The 22,409-nt window shown below is 41.6% G+C and overlaps 1 protein-coding gene and 1 long non-coding RNA gene across 2 annotated transcripts in view; one reads left to right on the top strand and one right to left on the bottom strand.

Moving 5' to 3' along the window:
- Positions 1-22,409, bottom strand: part of myo1g (myosin IG) — an 82,256-nt gene that overhangs the window by 48,076 nt on the left and 11,771 nt on the right. Inside the window, exons 4-13 of the mRNA XM_004569192.4 lie at positions 13,381-13,474; positions 13,060-13,225; positions 10,853-10,906; positions 10,570-10,665; positions 10,270-10,386; positions 9,959-10,165; positions 9,657-9,802; positions 9,440-9,554; positions 7,683-7,853; positions 5,592-5,662 (exon numbers count right to left, since the gene is read on the bottom strand). Coding sequence (XP_004569249.1) covers positions 5,592-5,662; positions 7,683-7,853; positions 9,440-9,554; positions 9,657-9,802; positions 9,959-10,165; positions 10,270-10,386; positions 10,570-10,665; positions 10,853-10,906; positions 13,060-13,225; positions 13,381-13,474 — 1,237 coding nt within the window. The remainder of the gene's footprint in view (positions 1-5,591; positions 5,663-7,682; positions 7,854-9,439; positions 9,555-9,656; positions 9,803-9,958; positions 10,166-10,269; positions 10,387-10,569; positions 10,666-10,852; positions 10,907-13,059; positions 13,226-13,380; positions 13,475-22,409) is intronic.
- Positions 15,212-16,275, top strand: LOC143414703 (uncharacterized). The gene is made up of 3 exons (XR_013095390.1): positions 15,212-15,356; positions 15,435-15,510; positions 15,917-16,275. It is a non-coding gene; the product is annotated as an uncharacterized LOC143414703 (long non-coding RNA).

Here is a 22,409-nt window from a genome sequence, read left to right as displayed (position 1 = left end):
ACTCACAGACCTCCGGCAAAGGATTAGAGCAAGAGTCATGCTGCTTAGTCAATTTACAAATTAGGTACATGGTCAAATTCTCCTCATGGCTCGCGTTTAGATAAAATGAACTGTCTACAAACTAATCTGTCTGCCTTTTTTTTTTCCCTCCACAAACTGCTCAGTTGGTTTTGATGAGGCATCAGTGGGAGGTCACGGGCACATTGTAAGGCACAGTTACATAAGCTGTCCAGCTCCGGGGGATGAGCCTGCTGTAGTGTAAGCATTGCCTCATAAAAACCTCTCCCTCGTATTCACAGTGTAACAATACGATGCACAGTGTGGATGCATTTCTGACTTTAAAGAATGCATTCCTTTTATTGGACTGTGCACATATCCTGTAAATGAGAAGCTTTAAAACCAGTAAAAGCAGCAAAACAAAAATGTATACAAATATTCCCCTAAAATTACATTTTTTTTAAACTACATTATATATATAGGGGTTTTCTACTGTTATCACCCAGTTACAGGACTTTGGACTATAATCCATATTAACATACTCACAACAATGACACGTTTGGGGCACTTTTGGGTTCAGTGTCTCACTAAAGGACACATATGTATGCTGACTATCACAAGCTGGGACCCAGTCACCAACTTCCTGATTACTGCAGGACTTGTTTTACCTTCAACTGCTAAACCACTGGTTCTCAAACGTTCTCTGTCTTTCCCCACTTGAGGTGGCTGTAGCTCTGAAGGCAGAGGCAGGTCATCTACTAATTGGAAGGTTGGTGGTTCAATCCCTGCCATGCCAAAGTATCCTTGTACAAGACACTGAACCCTGAGTTGCACTCTGATGTGTTCACTGGAGTGTGAATGTTATATAGAAAAGCACAAATGTGAGTGAATGAAAGCGTTATATAAGCACCAGTCCATTTAGAAGCCAAAAAACCCTGAAACATCTGCATTTTTATCCAATTATTAACAATAATAAAGTATTCAACATGAATTTTACTTTCAATAAAGGCCTCCCCAATGGCTTCAGAATACTCTTGTTTATGTTAAATTAGCTTCCCTTCATATTCAGTCCAATGCCAGAGCAAATTAGCCAGTGTCTGGTCTCATTTGCACTGTTTCTTGGGGGGCATATGAGGGCAAAAACGTCCATATTTGGAGTCTGGAAAGGCTGATGCTGGACAGAATTATTTCACTGCATACTCTAGCATCCTAAGTTCAAGGCCAACATGTCACAGATTTCCATAATAGACAGTGTAAAAGTTGGACATAGCCTCCAGATCTTAGAAGGGATGCCAACGTGGAAGTGCCTTAAATCTGTATTTTAATGGCCACCAGGGGGCGATACCTGTGGCTCCAAAGAGACTTCCAGGCCTATAGAAGTCAAAGGGGAAATGGTCAAGGATTCGTTAACAACTTATCAGTGCCTATGACAGATGTGTCTCCTTGGCTCTCAGAAGTCAGTATAACCTGATCAGATTTCTTGGAGGCTCGCTGAAGTAAGACAGTGTAAAAAAAAAAAGTGAGGGTTCAGGACCCACAACAAGAAGCCACAGCACTTATTTACAAGCATAGGAAAGCTGTTGCGACAGAGCAGACAGGAGAGGACAGGCAAAGACCAAGGCAGCTGGGCTCCAGAGACACGACAATGATTTAGAGGAATGTATATTAAAGTATGAAGGTCAAGGCTGATGCAAGGAGACCGCTGAGTGGCACAAGGTGAAAGGCAGCACATATGGGGAGAGTCAGGTGACAAAGATGTGAGATGCCTGCAATATAAAGCTGTAGAGTAGGAATATATGAAACTGTATATCTTTCCTGAAAGTGCTGCATGTGCAGGCTGAAATTCTGCAGGGATTTAAAAGCGCGGATAGCAATGAGAGCTAGGTGAGTATTGCAGAACAGAAGCAGGAGAAGAAGAAACAGGATGAGAAAAGGAGGAGAGAACAAAGTAGGTCAAAGCTTCTGGTGGTTTGGTGAGAGTGGAGAAAGGGGGGGCCAGCGGGTGGTGAGGAAGAGGGTATATTTAGCTAGAGTAAGGAAAGACTGAGACGGGATGGGATGGGACAGGGGATGGTGCCACCAGGAAGCAATATACGAGAGGTGACAGCTCAGCTGGAGAGACCCCGTCGTGGCCCTGAGGTGATCAGGGGCCGGATGATGGGGACACGTAGTGACAGGGACAGCCATCTGTCATGACTTACTGCAGGTCTGTGACACACGCTCTTATCCAGCCCGTCATATTACCGCTGGCAGGACCCTGATGACATGGTTTTTCTAGGATGCTCATGACTAAACAATTAAACAAACGTAACATTCAATAATTTAACCCTCTCTGACTCAGCTTACGTGTGTGTTTTTTCTCTGACAGCGCAGTGGTCTGGCGATCAAAATTAATCTGCTTATCTTTCCATCGTCTAGCCCTAACCCTAATGTCCAGAAGAAAAGGAGGTTTTATGAGCGTTAGAAGTTAACAGGGAGTTAGACAGTTGAATTTTACACAAAACTGTGTTCTGACTGAAGTATTTGTATAAAATCAAAAACATACAGCACTGCTTTAGCTTTAGACATAAACAAGGATGAAAAACTAAATACGAGGAACATTTGGCAGGTTAGTGAAGTTGGCCTAGTTGCCTGGCACTTCTGTACTATCTGTTTATCACTGTCTAACTGGCTAATTTCATCCAATCAGATCAACGAACCACTCGACATAGAGAGCTAGATGCAGCTGAAAGGGAGTGAGCGGTCAGTCCGTTAGCATGTTGTAAGATGTTTCTTTGTAAGCAAAATCTTCATTTAAAAAGCACCCGCAGGCAATGAAAAGAACTTCAAAAAGTTCTTGACTAACACTCATGTTGATCAACCAACTGTCACAATATTTTTGATTAAGTGGTCTCAAACTTTTTCTTTTGGGTTTGCATTAAAAAAAAGCATAAATTTGTGAAATAATTAAAATTAATAGAGTAATTCTTTTTTTTTTTTTTTTTTTTTTTTTTTTTTTTTTTTAAATGACATCAGAAACAGCAGTATGCGACATTACGTGATGGCAGAGCTTCAGTTCATCCTTTGTCATTTTTTTTTTTTTTTTTTTTTTTTTTTTTTAATAAATAGGACAGGGGGAATGAATGAGAGAGAGAGGGGGAGAGAAAGAAAGAAAACCCAAGGGGAGAAGGGACGGTGAGAAGGGGGGGGAAGAGAGACAAAAAAAAAAAAAAACTCCTGGGTCACCTGTATGGAGAGAAAACAAACAAACAAACAAACAAACAAACAGAGGAGACAGCAAACAACAAAGAGCAACATAATAATAGAGAAAACAAAGCACCATCACAATAAACTAGCTAGTCATAGATATCAGTATTTACTAAGTAATAAACGATATTGTGCAGCACGCAAGATAGACAGCGCACAGTGTGCTTTGAGGCAGCAGCCAAGAAAGCTTTAGTCAATAGAGTAATTCTTAAAAGAGTCTTGTTAGTTACAATCCTAATTAATATAAAAAATAATAAAATGAACAGCTACTTGGACATTACTGCATCAGTAATAATAACATTTTGTCTCATATACTACATCACTACTACAAGAACCTTTTCTTTTATGCATTTCAGGGGAATAGAAACACCATTGCTAACTGTGGGTGAGAGCGATCCTGAGCTGATGCATGAAATTGTCCTGTGTTTCTGTGTGTGTTTGACATCCTGTTAGCCTGGATTTCCCAGAGTCACAGAACCTCAATAAACCTCCTTCAGTAGTCTTTGATTACTGCTGCTGTATCACACAGAGACGAAATTGTCTCATCAGTTGGCTCCATCTCTCCTCATCCTCCTCCACTTCCCTTGACATATTAATGTCTTTCCCTCTCTAGATTGAGGGCAGTACACGTGAGCTGTGGGGATCCAAAGCCACGGTGGCTGACTGCTGGCCAGGGGCCTCATCTGGCCGCTGCAGTGTTTAAATCCCGATAAGGAAATGGAGCAGTGATGGAGAAGGAAGCTGAGAAAAGTGTTTCTTCTTTAGTCTGTGTGTCATAAACCAAGCAACCACTAACATCAATGAAAAATAAATTCAACTTTCGGAGCAGGCTAAAAGCTAAAAAGCTCAATATGCATATATCAGTTTTATAGCCATACATGTGATTTATGATGTCATCTGTCCTATAAATTGTTTTCTAGCAGCTCAGAACGCCTCCTGTTTGACTTTAGTAAAGTACACTTTTGTAAGCCGCTGCCAGGGTAACTATAGCTCTTTTTTAAAAAGTTTTTAATTTTTAGATTTAGCCTACTTTTACAAGTATAATTTATCTGTGCATTTACTACAGGGTCACGGTTGCAGGGGCATGTGTAGATACCCAGACCTCCTTATTAAAGGCCACCTCATCCAGCGTGACATTCAAAGCCTGACATTATTAACGTTATTTCCCCAGTGTCCCGGGTCTTCCAGAAGGCCATCTCCTAGTTGGACTTGCCCAAAATGTCTCGCATAGGAGGCATCTAAAAGGCATCCTAGTCATATATCTGAATCACCATACCTGCCTCCTTTCAAGGTGGAGGAGTAGAACTTCTTCCTGGGAGAGCCCAGACAGTTTTAACTGCTTTTTTCTGCTTCAGTGTTACGTTTAGAGTGTTTTTGCTATAGTGATAAAGGCTGATATAAGCAAGTTTTCAGAACATAACTTACAAACACTTGACTCATAGTCATGTTTACCCTCCAGTCTCAATAAACATAAGCAAAACTGTCTCACAATCCTGTCTATATTCAAAAATGTCACTAAAACAAAACGCGCTTTTTAAAAATCTTTACTATCTCTACTTACCTTTTATTAACATTCATTAAAATATCTTATTTTTCACATGTGGTTTTGATTTTTTGTTTAGTTTTAGTGAACTAAAACAACCTTTGTCACTACAACAAAGACGATATCAGTAATGAACGGTTGTCTGTCTCTCTGTATTAGCCCTGTGATAGACTGATGATCTCTACCCCGCCTCTGTCTCCACACGACAGCTGGAACAGACTTCAGCACTCCGGTGACTTCAAACTACATATGTGGTCAAGAAAATGAATAGATGGAATTTATTCTATGTGTTGTAAAACATATATTTTAAATTATACGTGATTTAAAATTTGACATATAAAATATTAGCGGTTTGGAAGCTTTTGGACATGAATATCCACTGATCCTGTTGAAAATCATGTCTTTCCAGCTCTTGTAAGCAGATGTGTGCGTGTCCTCTCTATGCCACTACATTGCCCTGTTTATGTGCAGAGTAGTGTCCTACTCACATATGTATATGTGACTTCTGAACCCTGCTGTCATCTGTGGAAACATCCACTGTCCATACAATTATACATTAAGTGGATATGAAAAGTGACAACATCTTTCCAGGATTGCACAGATTTTGGTTAACATGGGAATTTACTACATATTCTGCTCAGTAAAGCTGTCACTCTGGACCGCTGGAGCCCAAATGATGTCATTGCCATGAGCTGACCTCCTTTAATAGGATTTTATGGCTTACACTCGTGAACTCAAGCACAGCAGCCTGTCATTATTTTTTGACATGACATGACAACAAACAGTGCAAAATGTAGCGACTCACGTGACGTCTCCGGCATAGTGGCGAATACGGAAGTGTTTCTGAAAGTCCATGCTTTTGTCAGTGGGGCTGAGCTGGAAACAAGAGAGGACAATGTGAGTGAAATATGATCTATTTAACTCAATTACAGACATCTTCAGACTCAACTTTACGAGGAGTTTTGGAGATCCTGCACTTCATAAAGCATCTCATATCTGGAGCAAACCTAAAAGGAAAAATATTGGAGAAACTCTGCTCTCTAGTGGTAAAACCTCAAAACTGCACCTGTTCTCTTAAGTAACTATAGGTGTTTTTATTCTCCTCTATATTTAAATTTAAAAAAATAGTATTGTGCAAAATTCTCAAACCGCCTCTCATTTCTTCACATTTTGAACAATGAGAGACAAGATCATTGATTTACTGAAACATGCAGACATGAATACAAACACAGTATATAAGAAAAAGCCCTGCCCCAAACCCTGACACAGCTTAAATCGCGTTTTACAGATGGCCGTTGACCCTCTCTGTACACAGTGATAAAAATTTGGACCAGAAATTTCAAATCCGGTCTCATCACTCCGTAACACCTGCTAACACTGATTTTCACTCCAGCTCTGATGTAATTTGGCATACCTCAGCCTTTTCTCCCCGTTTCCCTTCCTTAAGAGTGCCATCTTGAGCGCCACCCTTCTATTTCTGATGAGGCTTCAGTGAACAGTGGATGATTGAACTGAAGGGCCAGATGCATCTCTTAGGTTCTGTGTCAGGTCTTTGCTGTTTTTATGTCTGATTTCCTGACAGGACTTTCAGATACTGTTCATTTGATTTTAGGACTGTCACTTCCTCTTTATCTCCACTTGTTAGTTTTCCTCAGTTTCTTAATGACAGAGTGCACACCATGCTGAGTTATGCATGATAACTTTTCAAACAATAGTTCTTTGGGAAGCAATCTCTTGGTACAAAAATATATTTTATGCCTGTCAAACTGTCATCTTTGGTATTTTTCATATATGCAATAAAGAAATGCAAATAGACTGTTTTTGCACCAGGCTGCTAATAAGCACCCACAGATATATTTTAAAATTGGTTCTTTGCTAAGTTGTCTGTGTAAAGACAATACCAATTGAAGACCGTTGACCCCTTATCCTTGAGTTAGGTGCCTTTTATCCTTGAATGATGTATAAGTCAGTGTCAGTAGCTTAACAAACAGTAAAACAAATGGTCAGGTAAAAGGACTGGACTGGAAATGAGTGAAAAAGCAGCCAATGTCCAAAGTAAAACATATGAAGGACCTTCAGACAGTCTAAAGAACTGTTGCTCAACAATTCCATTAAATATTGTGACTGGTTAAATTATACGTCCACGTAAATGGACATTTCAAGTCTTTCAAGGCTCAGCACTGCCTTCCATTTACTAATATCTGCCTGAAAGAAGATTTCATCTCATTTATTGATTCTGACTAGTGTGGATTTGTCTCAACCTTTATCCAATAAATTGCTTCACTGGCTTTACTGGTTTTGTTTTTACATGTTTACAATCCACCCTTCCCCAAAATGAGCAAAACTCAATTTATTTTAGGTTGTAGCATTTCCACTGCTTTACTTCGGTGCTTCTAACCTACAAAAGGCAAATATTAGCATTTCCATTTTGGCAAATGATCAGATTTCTTCCTTCTTTTGCCTTTTAGGTTTACTGTAAGTCTGATGAGAACATGTTGAAAATAAAACCACTTCCTTCCCAGTTAATTCTGAAAGTTCGAGATCCTGTTTTTAAACCACTTTGTGTTAAAAACATTTAAAGATCTTCTGCTTTTGTTGAGAAGCTTGATAACCTCATGTTATAATTCACAAAAACAAATACTTTTGTTATTGTGCACTGGCAGAAGTGCTAATGAAACCCAGTCATTATGAAAGCATCTTTCCAAGTATGAAGCAAATTTCTCCTAAACTTGCAAAATAATGCACTGGCTTTGGCAGAGGATGTGCTCTTTGAGTGCCCTTTTAATTGTGTGCTACTGTTAGAGAGTATAAGCTTATTTTCTAACCTTCGGGTCTAGTAAGGGAATCGTAGTGTAAATGTTACATCACATGAGGAGATGTAGTAATTAGTTCTGACCTTGCGGGAGGTGTAGTGGGGGTGCTGTGCCAGTTTGGTGTCCATGCTGTCCAAGCAGACTGTGTCAGTGACTTTTCCAACAGTGAGGCAAGCCTCATCCAGAATGGAGATGATGCCTTTGTGGGCCTGCTCCACCAGGTCGACAATGATCTGGTTGTTGAAGTATTCGATCTGCGCATAAAGAGCACGACTGTCAGTTCAAAGAAAGAACAGATTGGTTTGTGAATGAAGTGGTTGCTCTTGTTACTGCACGAGAATTTTGTTCTGTTTATGAGCTTTTGTGACAGATGTGTCCACATACAGCGAGTGTGTGGTTTCGGTCAGTTTCTTGATTTTGCAATGACACCCCCATACAAACAGATTCACAGATTGTTGTATATCCGATGTTAAAATAAACTACAAGTAATGAGAGTTAACACAACAAGAGACTAGCAGTGATGTCGTAATCAGAATCCAACAACATGTGGCAACAAAAGGCAACATAAGAGTCAGCAATGCAAAGCTAAATGGTAACTTTTCTCAACTTTGAGGTGAGTGATTGAAGACACTACAAATGGGAGTGAAAGATGCTTATTGACATAAGAAAGTGTGTAAATGACATGAGAGGGTTACCTAAGCAACCAGGTGTCCACTAGTGAGCAGACAGGTCAGGGTTTTAAGCTCACACAAAACTCGTGTCTTTTCACGAGACTTTAAATCCAACACTCGATTAGAAGATTTTCAATTTGAAAATCAGTGATTTAAGAGTTTCCTTTTTGGATCAACATTATGAAGGATAGCTGTAGCTTCTGGAAGTGAAAGGTGAAGCCATTGGACAAGCTTCTTTAACCTGCATTAGTTTTAAGAGAATCCAGCAGGGGGCGACTCATCTGGCTGCAGAAAGACTTCTTGCATAGGGGGAAAAGGTCCTTGGCTCACTTTGTCTGTGTCCTCAGTAAACACTTTGATGAAGACTTCAGTGGATAAATCATAAATAAAACATGAAGTTAATTTGTAATTTATGGACCTCATTAAAGTCAGAACTGAGAATTATTCAGGGTATGCTAATTTGCAAAAAAAAAAATTCTCACTGACAAGTCCAGTGTCCTCAGTTTCCCATTCAGATCAGTCCCTCATTTGAACTGACCAAACAGTGAGGGGCTGTTCTGGGTTTGGGGGACAGCAATGCTACATGGGTTATGTAAAAGTTAAAGCATAATTAAAACACAAATTTGAGATGGGATAGGAACCACTGAAGTTGATGTTGAATCCAAAATACACTTTTAATCTCTCAGCCTGACCTTTAGATACACATAGACACAACATTACACTTCAAAGTCAGAGTTGATGGGTAGTTTTGCATAGTTCACTGTAAAATTATGGCTATTTATCTCATACTGGGTTTTGATGCCCACTTCATCCCCTGTCTGAAATCCAGCTTTCCTCTGATTGGCTGCCTCTCTCAAACAGAAGGTTTAAACAGCAGGTGTGTGAGGCTTCAATGCAAGATCTGTTTAAGATGACCATATAAAGACATCTCCATATTTGAATCACAGAGACAAGGCGGGAGAAATCTGTCTGGCTCAGAGCATATCAAGTGGTCTGAAAGCTGACCTTTTGACCTTATTATTTGAAATTTTGTCATATTTCATATGAGCATCCACCACTGGAACCGGATATATAATACAAGATAAACAATGACAGGCCCACTTTGAGTAAGAACAAATATGGACGCAGCTGTTGTTGTGCAAGTGCTTGTGTTTGTGTGTTTTCCTCACATGTTGCCAGGTGATGCCTTCTCTCTGATATTCGTCTTGTTCCTGTCTGAGGATCAGCTCGATAAAAAGCTGCTGCAGCTTCTCGTTGCAATAATTGATGCAGAACTGCTCAAAGCTGGCCGAAAACAGCGGAACAAACACTTGAGCAACAACATCAACAATGACTAGTATTCACAAGAAAAGAGGGCGGATGTCAAAACACTGTTGTGACACCCACCTGTTGTTGTCAAAGATCTCAAAGCCATAGATATCCAGCACACCAATTACAGTGTTTTTCCCATGCAGCACTGGGTCGTAGTCTTTCACCTCAATGATGCTGTTGATGCGGCTGACGATCCAGCCGAAAAGCCTTTCATAGAGAGCCTGTAGGAGAGAAGGCAGAGCTTAAAAAAGGTCACAACTGTGACTATGATAAAAGGAAAACACGTTACTGTATGTTGTAAACATCTATATTCATCCTCAGTAGCCGTAACACCATTTAGCTTTACTGTTGAGCTATTTTGGGCCTGTTTCTGGCACCTTGGCAAAAGCATCCCGTCCAAAGCAGGCGTCCTGCTCTGTGTGCCCCTTCTCAATGACCTCGCCTCCTCCAGTGGCCACCGTGCGGTACAGGAGGCTCTTATTGACGCTCTCCGGGTCTGTGGCCGTCAGTTCTGAGATGTGGTTCACAACTTCTTGTCCCACAATATTAACGCTCTCACCATCGCTCTCAAATTGCATATTGCCCTGAAAAAGACACCATTCTATTTCATTGGATGCTTCAAGTATATTGACCAATTTATGTTTTGCATGTATGTCAAGAAAAGTCATTAATCCGAGCTCTAAAATACCAAAAGCAGAATGGTGGCGAGGATCTGATAAACTGAGGTGATCTCTTCTTTTGAGAAGCCAATAACTTCCAGTGCGCTCAACACGGCTTTGTGGCTTGAGCGATCATTGTTGGAGGTCTGGAAAGCGAAGAGATCAAATAAAAATGCAAAATAAAACAAATGGGCTGCTGGGAATATTTTTCCAAATTATGCAAAAAATTTAAAAAAAGATTCATTTTAAAATTCAGACAGTTTAATTTATATCAGTTATTCAAACTTTTATTCACTCTTAAACTAAAACTCTCAAGATGATATACTCACAACAGTTTCCGCTCCCTCTTTGGTATAAACGTAAACAGCAGGATCATTCTGCAGGTGAAACGACTGCAGCATTTCATCAGAGCCTCCACGCAGCAGCTATGAAAACACAGCAAATATACCAGCTCAGCACCATTGTGACTGTACAGCTGTGCAGGCATCACTGGGCAGGTGACATTTATTTGTGGAGGTTACATTGCACAGCCTGGTTATAGCTGCGGAGTGAATGTGTTCATGTGATAACTGCGATAACTGTTTTACAGCAGAAGTGCAGACTGCAGTTTACCTGATAGAACGAGTGGAAGTTCCTCTCACCTCCTTGCTGGTGCACCACCCTGGACTTGAACAGGAAAACAGATTATGGTAGCAAATAAAAAATGCTACCTAAGGTACTCTTACAGTGTTATACGATTACTCTGTGATGACGAACCTTCTTACTATGATTTAACAACTACCACTCTACATCCTATTAGTTTTCTGCTACTGTATTACACGACCTGTGTGACTGCCATATATCTGCAAACCTCAGACAATTAGCGTTAGCTGGAATATACATCCATACATGTTTTCTAAGGAGCTTGGAAAGAAAAGCAACCGGACTTTCTTTCCAAGCTCAGATCACCATCACCTGGATGACTGAGAACACAAACATCCATATATGTTCATATATGTTCTCAGACTAACTGAATATTAGAGTAAATGTATCCTAAATATATTTGGTCACTTTGAATGCAAAGCTGACAATAAATGCCTATCTGTGTCTGTTTGTTAGAATTTCTTCTCTTTTGTTCACTGACATTAAATGAAATATTTATCTGACAAACTCAACTTCTAACCTTAAAATTTAAAATTTAAAAATACCATTATACCTTTACTACATACTACATACAATTCCCCAAAGGTCAGAGCTCATTGGTTTAAGTTTTTGAGACAAAAAAAAGAAAGCTTTGGACGCTGAATCAAGTGGGTCAGTCCAAAAGGGAAACGTGAAAACAACACTAATCACTCAGAAAAATTAAACTTGGTGGTTGTTACATTTACACAATTCTAACTTGTAATTTTAAACAAAATAATTTCATGTTTATATGGTGAACATAATTAAATCGTGTAGGATCTGCGTGAAATTCAACAACTTAATTTGTTCCAGTTGAGATGACATGATGCAGTCTAGTTGGAGTGGAGTGGTTAGCTGACTGGACTCATGAAGTGCACAGGTTCACATGAGACTTCAAACCACAGGAAAACCAAACTCACACTACGTAGATGCTATTGCTACTTACTGTGGTTTAACCTGTCAAGTACCTAAATGTCAAGAAAATTCTGTATCAAGCCTTATAATCATAGCTTTCCTACTTATTTAAGTCTGGATTGACAGCCCGGCACAGTGGTTAGCACTGCAGCCTGGGCTCAAATCCAAATCCACAGTTTGGCTGAGTTTGCAGTGGGTTCTCTCTGAGTACTCTGGTTTCCTCCCACAGTTAAAAGTCATTAGTTAATTAGTTAGTTGGTAATGCTAAATTACCCATAAATGAGAATATACGTGCAAATGTTTGTATGTCTCTATATGTTAGCCTTGCGACACACTGGCCCCACACCTGTCCAGGGTTTACTCCGCCTCTCACCCTGTCACATCTGGGATAGGCCTCAGTGTGAACATAGCATCACATGTTATGCTAGTCAGCTGTCATTTTTAGATATCAAAGACTAATATTTCCCTGGATGTTTCTGAAACACTGGTGAAAAGATTTACCTCCAAGAAGGACTTTCATGGCTTTTCCGAACACCATTTGAGCTTTTACTGGAAGGCTACACATGTACAGTCCACATACAGTAAAAATATAAGCAGTTGCTTATGTATCGTCCTAATAAACTATTATGCTTTAGTAAATGAGTTAAACAGCAAAAGTAGTGTGGAAGAAAAGAATTTTCACAGTGCTGATGGTTTTCTTTTGTCTCTGTTGTGGTGTCAAAAATTCATTTTTCCAGGAAAAACTGTTTTTGCTTTTTGTTTTTTAGACAGCAACAACCCCAGTGCACCATGCAAATAAGACCAGACCACCTAGTTTTGGAGGAAAAAGTCCAAATCTCCACCTTCTGTATTTCTAGCTGTTTCAGTTTTTCATCTCTGGATTTTTTTTTGCTGCTTCGAGACAGCGTGGTTATTTCTGCCCTCTGAGAATAAATCATGGCACCATCATTTAAACTGGATCTGAGTGTCAGACGGTTTTTTAACAGAGCGGATAAATACAGCAGCATCAAGTACCCCCAGGTGAGCAATTCATTAACGCGCAGCAGCAGGAGGATAGAGGCTTCACAGACACATCTATTCATGGATGTTCCCTCACACCTCTTTGTTATCACCTCATGAAACATTCATGTTCAGCAGGAAAGATGTAATTTAAAAGCTAAATGAGAAGAACTTTTTGGTACTTTTCAGCAGCGGCTCGCTGTGAAGGCCCTCTCTCTGCAGTTTAAACCCTTTCATCATCTCACCTTCTCCAGCAGGTAGTTGTTGATGTGTCCTCCGGTGGGATCGCCGTTGAAGTTGAAGTTGATGTCCATGTACTTGCCGAAGCGGCTGGAGTTGTCGTTGCGATTTGTCTTGGCGTTCCCAAAGGCCTCCAGCACACAGTTGGACTTCAGCAGCACGTTCTTCACACTGATTGATCACGTTGTGGTAACCAATGATGGATTTACAGAATCAGCCATGAGGGAGGTAAAGCGCAGTCAGAGGAATAGAAGAATGACAAGTTATTTATGGCAACATCACATTAAAATAAAACTTATGAACCTAATGATCATGTGAGGGCTCACCTCTCGACCTCTGCCCTCTGGCTTGGGTTTGTGATTGCTGCAATGTACTGCATGATGTATTTACTGGCTTCTGTTTTTCCGGCCCCACTTTCACCTACAACACAAAAAATGTTTCACAACCTTTTTGAGCATGGAAGTGAATATAATATCAGAATATTTACATGATGTGAAAAAATGGCATCTCACTGACAAAAGGATGTGTTTAAGCAGCATGCCATCTAATGAATGAGGATACAGACATTTGGTCAACGCAGTAATAATCACTATCTAGCAGATCATATTGTTTGACAACCTTCATAGTCCTATATCTATTCCTGTCTGCATAAAATAAGTCTCACATCCTCCCTGCCTACAGAGTGAAAGAAATAAGTAGTAAAATACAGTATACTTTATTTATGGTAAATGGCCTGTATTTATATAGCGCTTTACTAGTCCCTAAGGACCCCAAAGCGCTTTACATATCCAGTCATCCACCCATTCACACACACATTCGCACACTGGTGATGGCAAGCTACATTGTAACCACAGCCACCCTGGGGCGCACTGACAGAGGCGAGGCTGCCGGACACTGGCGCCACCGGGCCCTCTGACCACCACCAGTAGGCAACGGGTGAAGTGTCTTGCCCAAGGACACAACGACCGAGACTGTCCGAGCCGGGGCTCGAACCGGCAACCTTCCGATTACAAGGCGAACTCCCAACTCTTGAGCCACGATTTATGGGAAAAGGTTGAAAAAATGCCCCTCTTAAAACAGCCAACAAAATACATATATACAAAAAAAGCTTGCATACACAGAACAGGCATGTATCTGAATACACATATATTTACACAATGATAAAACAGTTTGATCAATGAGGTGAAAACGACTCAAAAAGCACTCAGAAATAAACTTAAAAAATCAAACGTAAGCCAAACACCTAAGTTATGGTGTGACTCATCACCTGATGACATCTTGGTTTTGACCAAAAAAGAAGCATAAATTAAATTCCCAAAAATACCTAGCTGAGTATTAAAACTGCAGAAAGCGGAAACCCAACACCAAACACAGGGCTGATTTGTGTATGTGAAAATACCACAGCGTAATTTTTTTTTACCTTCATATAAGTAAAACCACGCTGTCCCATGCTGTCACCTGTTTAACCCTAAATTGATTTTACAGTCACTGGTTTTGACTGTATCTCAATTCTGTATCCCTATAGTAAAAACCTGTATAGGTTTTAACTATACTAATACTACCATCCTGATCTGATCTGTGATTAACAGTGATAAAGTCTCCCATTATAGGACTTGTTTTTCTGAAGCCTGAAAACAGTGTATGAATTAACTCCAGGAACACTGTGATTACAATTCAGTCAAAGGTCACTGCTGATTTTTAGTAGAGGGACGCAAAAAATGTATTTTTAAATCCAGATTTAGGCAAGCTGCCTGTTCAGGTAATGATAGAAAACCAGTTTACTAATTAATACTGCTACTGGTATAGCCACCTTATTTGGTATAGTTACAAGTACAGCATCGGTGCTTCCTTACTGTTAATTATTTTCCTAATTAATTAAATAACTTTTGTCTCTAGCATTAACCTCAATGTCCCAACATAACAGTTAACTTTGGGATTAGCATCATGCTAGTTAACTAAGGACCTTGGAAAAAAATAAAGAAAGCGACTGGACTTCTTTAAGTGGGTTGAAAGGCCTTCACAACACTTAAAGAAGTCCAGTCGCTTTCTTTGGTAGTGTAGATCCTGAGACTACCATGACCTGAATGACCGAGAACCTATACAAGCTAGTTAGCTTTGCGTTTTAAATGTTAGTGTAACCCAGATCATTGGTTGAGTATGGGATTTCTGATTATTTGTGGTCACTGAACGCACCACTGTGCCGTGCGCATAGCCACTCTCTAGTCCAGCTACAGAGTTTTTCCTTCCGTTCGTCCGATGAGGCGCATGCTGCTCTCGTGCCCTCTACGAGCTGGAAATTCGGGTACAGTAGACATTTGAGTCGCTGTAAATAGTTTTAAAAACCTTTATATGTGAAGCTAATGATTTAATATGTTGTTAGGAAAAAGTCTTGTAGCAGTTACAAACGTGAAGCGGAGCTGAGTCCGACAGCATTCGCCATTACACGAACTCCTCTGGTGAGTTAGCGTGCAGCTCATGTTCGTATGAAATGTTTTGTGCCTTATTATACTGCAGCGAGGTATCAAATCTACCGCTGTCATGTTGTTAAGAAAGAGGCTAAATATTGTATAACGTGTGTTATTGGCTGACTGTTAGCAAGCTAGCCGTTAAGTGAGCCTAGCTAATGTCCTGTAATGGCGGCCGACACGAGGTCAGTTACAGTGTTATTATGTTATGCCTAAGAGAACAGCATTAATAAGCATTGTTAACAGCATTTATGTTCTGTTATATTTTTATTTTTGACAAACCTGTATTATTATAATGGTAAGTCTGTTAAATAAGCCGTTAGTGACATGGACACTGAGTCAGTGGTACTGAGACTTATGAACATTTCAGTTAATTCTTCTGCACACTTGTGTGTAGGCTGGTTTGTTTGCCCTTTTGGTGCCCTGGATCCTACTGGATGAACTGCCTTGTGGAAGTCCTCATCTGATGACTCTGCCGAACCGTCCTGGCAAATAGATGGTCGTTGCTGCTTGCTGGATGCTATTATTGGATGCTACACCGTTCCAACAGAGCGGTAGGAACAATTCAAAGGGCCCCAACGATGCACTTTACTTTTCCCTGAGCTCAGGTGATTTTCTTTTGGCCAAAGGACCTTAAAGGATACATATTTGTTTTTATTTATTTATTTTATTTTTCTTATGACACTGAGTGGAAAGACACTACAAAAAAAGGGGTTTATTATTTAAAATTGTGTCAAATAAATGTGTTTATGCTAAGTAAGTGTGGTGTCCATTGTGTGCTGGAAGCCTTATTGTTCCTGTGGTGGAGCAGCTACTACCAATCTCCTTTACGAAACTAGCCTCTGACAGGATACAGGTATTTGGGATACATTTGATTTCTTGTAACCTATTTTTAGAGAAACTGTGATTCTGGGTTAAACATCGGGGTGAAATTGATGACACCGACACCTAGTGAACTGCCCAAGGTCAACAGTCCTGATTTCCACGCATTAAAGGTTTGGCGTAAGTACAGATTGCGTTACAAGTGGCGAGCCAGCCAGGAGATTGGTGAAAAGTAGCACCTTGACTTTCCAGCTCACAACACCTACCTCTTTTCCTTGACCCTATTGTGTTGGACATGGATCTTTGCAGACGTTTTGATGTAGATGGCCAGTGCTCACTTTTTGTGACTGGCGTTGAAGGGATTTACACAGATGATGACATTGCTAGTGTTTTTTCAGTAAGTGGTAAAGTTTCTCGGATAGTTCGAATTCCAGATGAATCAAACCAGCCAGAGGGTAGAGTCCTGATACAATATTTGTCCGATCAAGCCATTTCCAAGATCAACCCCCAGATCTTAGGCGACTTGCCGAGCCCCAAGGATCCTGCTATCGGTTGGTCTGTCAAAACCATTCGAGATGTTGCTCAGGAAGAGGTAGGCAAGGAGTTAGCTCGTAGATATTTAGAAGAACTGAAGGCTGTTGGAGATAGTGGTAAAGCAGGTTTCTTGAGTGTTATTCAGAGTGAGGTCAAAGAAGTTCGACATAACTCTGAGATTCCTGACACACAGCCACACACAGCTCAGGATGTTGACACATCCCTCCATGACATTGTAGCTAGTGATCATGATGAACCTAATCACTACACACAGACCCACAATGCACCTGATAGTGCTGTGGTGAACCCTGTTAATATCGACCGCAGTCTCCTTAACCCACCTCAGATTCAAAAAGTTGTTGTTGAGCACGTTATCAGAAATGACTCAACAGCCCCGTGGTCTACACAAACCAGACTGCGCACCTTTTCTGGCCGTGCTCCTAGGCCCAATGGTGAGGTAGACTATGAAACATGGCGCACACAAGTGGACCTTCTTGTCAGTGATTGCTCTCTTAGTGATGTGCAAAAGGTTAGGAAAATACTTGAAAGTTTGCTAAGTCCAGCAGCCGATGTTGTTAAGTTGCTTGGTGTGAGTTCACCACCCAGGGCTTATGTTAGGCAGCTCGATTCCGCTTTCAGTGTTGTAGAGGACGGAGAAGAGTTATTTGCAACCTTTATCAGCTCCAACCAGAATAGCGGAGAAAAGCCCTCAGCATATTTGAACAGACTCCATAGCCTCCTTACTCGAGCTATTTCTAGAGGGGGAGTCTCTGTCGAAAGTTTGAGCGAACACCTACTCAGACAGTTTATTAGAGGCTGCTGGGACCAGAGTCTCATTATAGCTCTCCAACTAGAAAACAAAAAGAACAGTCCACCAACATTCCCAGATCTACTCCTTATGTTGAGGACCGAGGAAGGTCGTAGATCTGCAAAGCTAGACAGGATGAAAAAACATCTGGGTGCTACAAAAGCAGCTGTACATGCCCACTCCATTTTTGATGTACCCTCCTATGATGATGAGCCCGTTCCAACACAGACTGCAAAGCAGAGCGAAGCATCTAAGCTTGAGAGGAGAATGGATGAGCTTTCAAAGCAGGTAGAGAAACTGAGTCAAAGGTCCAAGAATTCTCCTTTTGACAGTGAGCTTAGTGCAGCGTTAAAACAGAGACAAGAAGAAACTGTTAAACTTGAAAGTAAAATAGATGAGTTGTCTAAACAACTCAGAGAGCTCACTCAGAACCAAAAATGTCCTAAAGAGAATAATAGTGGCAAAGACTTCCTTGCGGCAAGAAATAGCAGTGCCAGGAGACCAGTTAAGGTTCCCTCTATGCCAAAGGCATGGTTCTGCTTTAGATGTGGTGAAGATAACCACATTGCCGCTCGATGCCCAAATGAACCCAACCAGGCACTAGTCCGCCAGAAGAATGCTGAGTTAAAGGAAAAGCAAGGAAGGTTCCAAGCCCAACAGGTTACTGAGCCTTTTGCTTTAAACTTGTAGCGGCTCCTGCTGTGGGACGTCCAGGAGCTGAGACCAGCATTAGTCCCGCCTCAAGTGACCAAAGAATTGGTGTTCAGAGCAAAATAAAGACCCAGACAACGGTTCAAGATTTCAGTTCCCAATCCTGCTTGCCACCCGGTCTGATAGGTCCTCGTTGTTCAGCTTCTGTTTTGGTTGAGGGTGTGCAATGCAACTCTATCATGGATAGTGGTTCACAAGTCACTACAATCTCCGAATCATTTCACAAGGATAAGCTGGCACATCTCCCCATTCAGCCCATTCAAGCATTGCTTGAGATTGAGGGTGCAGGTGGACAGCACGTTCCCTACCTTGGTTATGTTGAGACCCACATCACTTTTCCTCACAACATTACAGGCAAAGAGGAAGAGTTGGTTGTTTTGGCTCTTGTTGTGCCTGAGTGCCATTTTAACAGCAGAATACCAGTTTTGATTGGTACCAATGCACTGTTAAGACTCCATGATAAGTTATCTGAACGTGACGGTCCAGATTTCCTTCACAGACTGTGTTCCAGAGATGTAGCACTGGTTCTCCAGCACTTGGCTAAACAAATGGATGATTGCCATATACACCCAGTGAGGTTGCACGGGAAAGTACCAGTCACCATCCCTGCCAACCACAAGTGCTGTTTAATGGGCGATGTTAGGCTGAGAAAGAACACTCCTAACGTAAGTTTCGTCCTTGAACCAAATGAACACGACAAGTTACCTGGTGGTTTATTTCTTGAAACTGCTTTGATAGACATCCCTTACAAAGCTAAGAGTAAGGTTCCAGTCGTCTTGCAGAACTTGAGTGGGCATAGTATTGTATTGCAACCAGGAAGTACAGTTGCCCAGGTATGTGTAGCCCAGCACATTTCACCCCTGGTGCCTGTTTCAAATGCTTCTTCTCATGACAAGTTTGATGGAGAGAAGCTTAAGTTTAATCTTGATGAGTCACCCATCTCTGAAGAATGGAAAGAGCGCATCACCACCAAGCTCAAGTCTATTTCAGAAGTGTTTGCGGTTGATGATCTGTCTTATGGTCACACCACTGTGGTAAAACACCACATTCGGCTGAACGATGACACGCCGTTTAAGGAACGGTCGAGGCCCATCCATCCAAGTGACAGAGAAGCTGTCAAGCAACACCTCAAAGAACTGCTTAATGCAGGGGTTATTAGGGAGTCAGAGAGCCCCTACGCATCTCCAATAGTAGTTGTGCGTAAAAAGGATGGTTCAATCAGGTTGTGCGTTGATTACCGCAAGTTGAACGCACGGACCATTAGGGATGCTTATGCCCTCCCAAACATTGAGGAGACCTTCACGGCCCTTAGTGGTGCCAAGTGGTTCTCGGTCATGGACCTCAAATCAGGCTATTATCAGGTTGAGATGGCCGAGGAAGATAAAGCTAAAACTGCTTTTGTCTGTCCTCTTGGGTTTTATGAGTTTAATCGCCTGCCCCAGGGCGTTACAAATGCCCCAAGTACGTTTCAACGACTGATGGAGAAGTGTGTTGGGGATTTGAACTTGAGTGAGGTACTTGTGTTTTTGGATGATCTGATTGTGTTTTCAGACACCCTGGAGGAACATGAGGTGAGACTCATGAGGGTGCTGAACCGGTTGAGGGACTTTGGGTTGAAGCTGTCCCCAGAAAAATGTCATTTCTTTAGGCCCTCGGTGAAGTACCTTGGCCATGTGGTTGATGCCCAAGGAGTTCACACAGATCCTGATAAGATCTCAGCTTTGAAAACATGGCCTCGTCCTACAAACAAGAGAGAGTTAAAATGTTTCCTAGGCTTTGCCGGTTATTACCGGAGATTCATTGATGGATACTCAAAGATCGCAAAGCCTTTAAATAGTCTCACGGCTGGTTACTACTCACCCAAAAAGAGGGGTAAAGTGTATCTTGGAGAACATTTCAAACAACCATCAAACATTAACTTACCTTTTGGAGAGGAGTGGACACCTGAATGTGAAAATGCGTTTAAGACTTTGATTGAGAGACTGACATCGGCACCTGTCCTTGCTTTTGCCAACCCACAGCTACCATATGTCCTGCACACTGATGCCAGTCGTGAAGGCTTGGGTGCAGCGCTCTACCAAGAGCAGGACGGGAAGCTGAGAGCTGTGGCTTATGCAAGCAGAGGACTTTCCAAAAGTGAGAGAAACTATCCCACTCACAAGCTTGAATTTCTAGCTTTGAAGTGGGCAGTTTGTGAGAAGTTTAACAGCTACCTTTATGGCGCTAACTTCACCATTGTGACGGATAACAATCCTCTCACGTATGTACTGACATCTGCAAAGTTAGATGCTGCTGGTCATCGCTGGTTAGCTGCGCTGTCTACTTATCAGTTCACCGTTAAGTACAGGGCCGGTCATGCCAATCGCGATGCAGACGGGCTGTCCCGACGACCACAAGCTCCTCCTTTTGAAGATGAGGATTTCATCAAAGAAAGGGAGAGAGTTGATGACATGAAAAACCGTCTTCTAGAGGTGAGCAACGAGATGAGTCACGAGGTGGTATCTGCCTTATGTCAACGCCATCTTGTGGTGTCAAAGATCGAGCACTGTTCAAATCTAGAACAACCTTTGGCTGTAGAGTCTCTTGCTGTTGATCCCTCAACAGTTGCGGATGTATTTGGAGAAGACACATTACCATCTATGACAAGCTCTGACTGGTATAAAGCTCAGAGGGATGACCCGGTTGTCTCACGTGTCATTACCTTCGTTGAAAGAGCTCAAAAGCCCAGCTTCAGAGAAACAAACCTTGAAGTTCCTGATGTTAGGCTCCTTCTCAAGGAGTGGAGAAGACTCGAAATGAGAGATGGAGTATTGTACAGGAAATGGACAAATAGAGACAACACTGTATGGCAGTTAGTCCTACCTGAACAGTTCAGAGGGAAAGCGTTGCGTGGAGTGCATGATGAAGTTGGTCATCTTGGTTTTGAACGAGCACTGCATCTTGCCCGTTCCAGATTCTATTGGCCAATGATGACAAAGTCTGTAGAAGAGAAGTGCAGACAGTGTCCACGCTGTGTCAGGAGGAAAGCAGTGCCTCAGAAGGCAGCGCCTCTTGAAAATATTATAGCAACTTACCCGCTTGAACTCGTCTGTATGGACTATTTGTCAGTTGAGCCAGACAACAGAGACACCCGGAACATATTAGTTATCACTGACCATTTTACGAAGTTTGCTGTGGCAGTGCCAACTAAAGATCAGAAGTCCAGGACCATTGCAAAAGCTCTGTGGGAGAACTTCATAGTTCATTATGGGTTTCCCAGTCGTCTACTCAGTGATCAGGGTAGAGACTTTGAATCTCACACAATCAAAGAGCTATGTGCGTTGATAGGAGCAGACAAAATCCGCACTACACCTTATCATCCTCGCGGAAACCCGGTGGAAAGGTTTAACCGGACACTTCTTGATATGTTGGGTACGTTGGAAGAGGAAGACAAATCTCACTGGAGGGACTTTGTTAAACCCTTAGTTCATGCGTATAACTGCACGAGGAACGACACAACTGGTTTCTCTCCTTATGAACTGATGTTTGGCAGACAACCCCGACTACCCATTGATTTAGTCTTAGGTATCCAACCTGGAAATGCCAACCATAAGTCTCATTCAGAGTATGTGAACAACCTTCGTCAACGTCTGGAGGAGAGCTACACCCTAGCTGCAAAAAACTCCCAGAAGATCGGAGAAAGGAATAAAGTTAGGTTTGACAAGAGGATTAGAGTGGCCGAGCTCTGTGCAGGTGACAGGGTTTTGGTTAGGAACATGAGTATCAGAGGTAAACACAAAATCTCAGACAGGTGGGAACAGAAAGTACATGTTGTGGTTAAACGAATCAATGATGGCCCTGTCTATGTTGTGGAACCCGAGTTGGGAGACGGACCAAAACGCACCTTACACAGGGATCTCCTTCTACCGTGTGGGTTCTTACCTGTGGAAGAAATAGCAGGGAGCAGATCTCATGGGTCCTCTAAAGGGAAGAAACTGAGAAACAAAGCCGAAAGAGAAGTACAATCTTCTGATAA

This window comes from Maylandia zebra, linkage group LG22 (assembly GCF_041146795.1).
Source record: "Maylandia zebra isolate NMK-2024a linkage group LG22, Mzebra_GT3a, whole genome shotgun sequence".
Taxonomy (NCBI): domain Eukaryota; kingdom Metazoa; phylum Chordata; class Actinopteri; order Cichliformes; family Cichlidae; genus Maylandia; species Maylandia zebra.
Note: the sequence above shows the minus strand (reverse complement) of the source record. Positions and strands in the feature narration are given on the sequence as shown.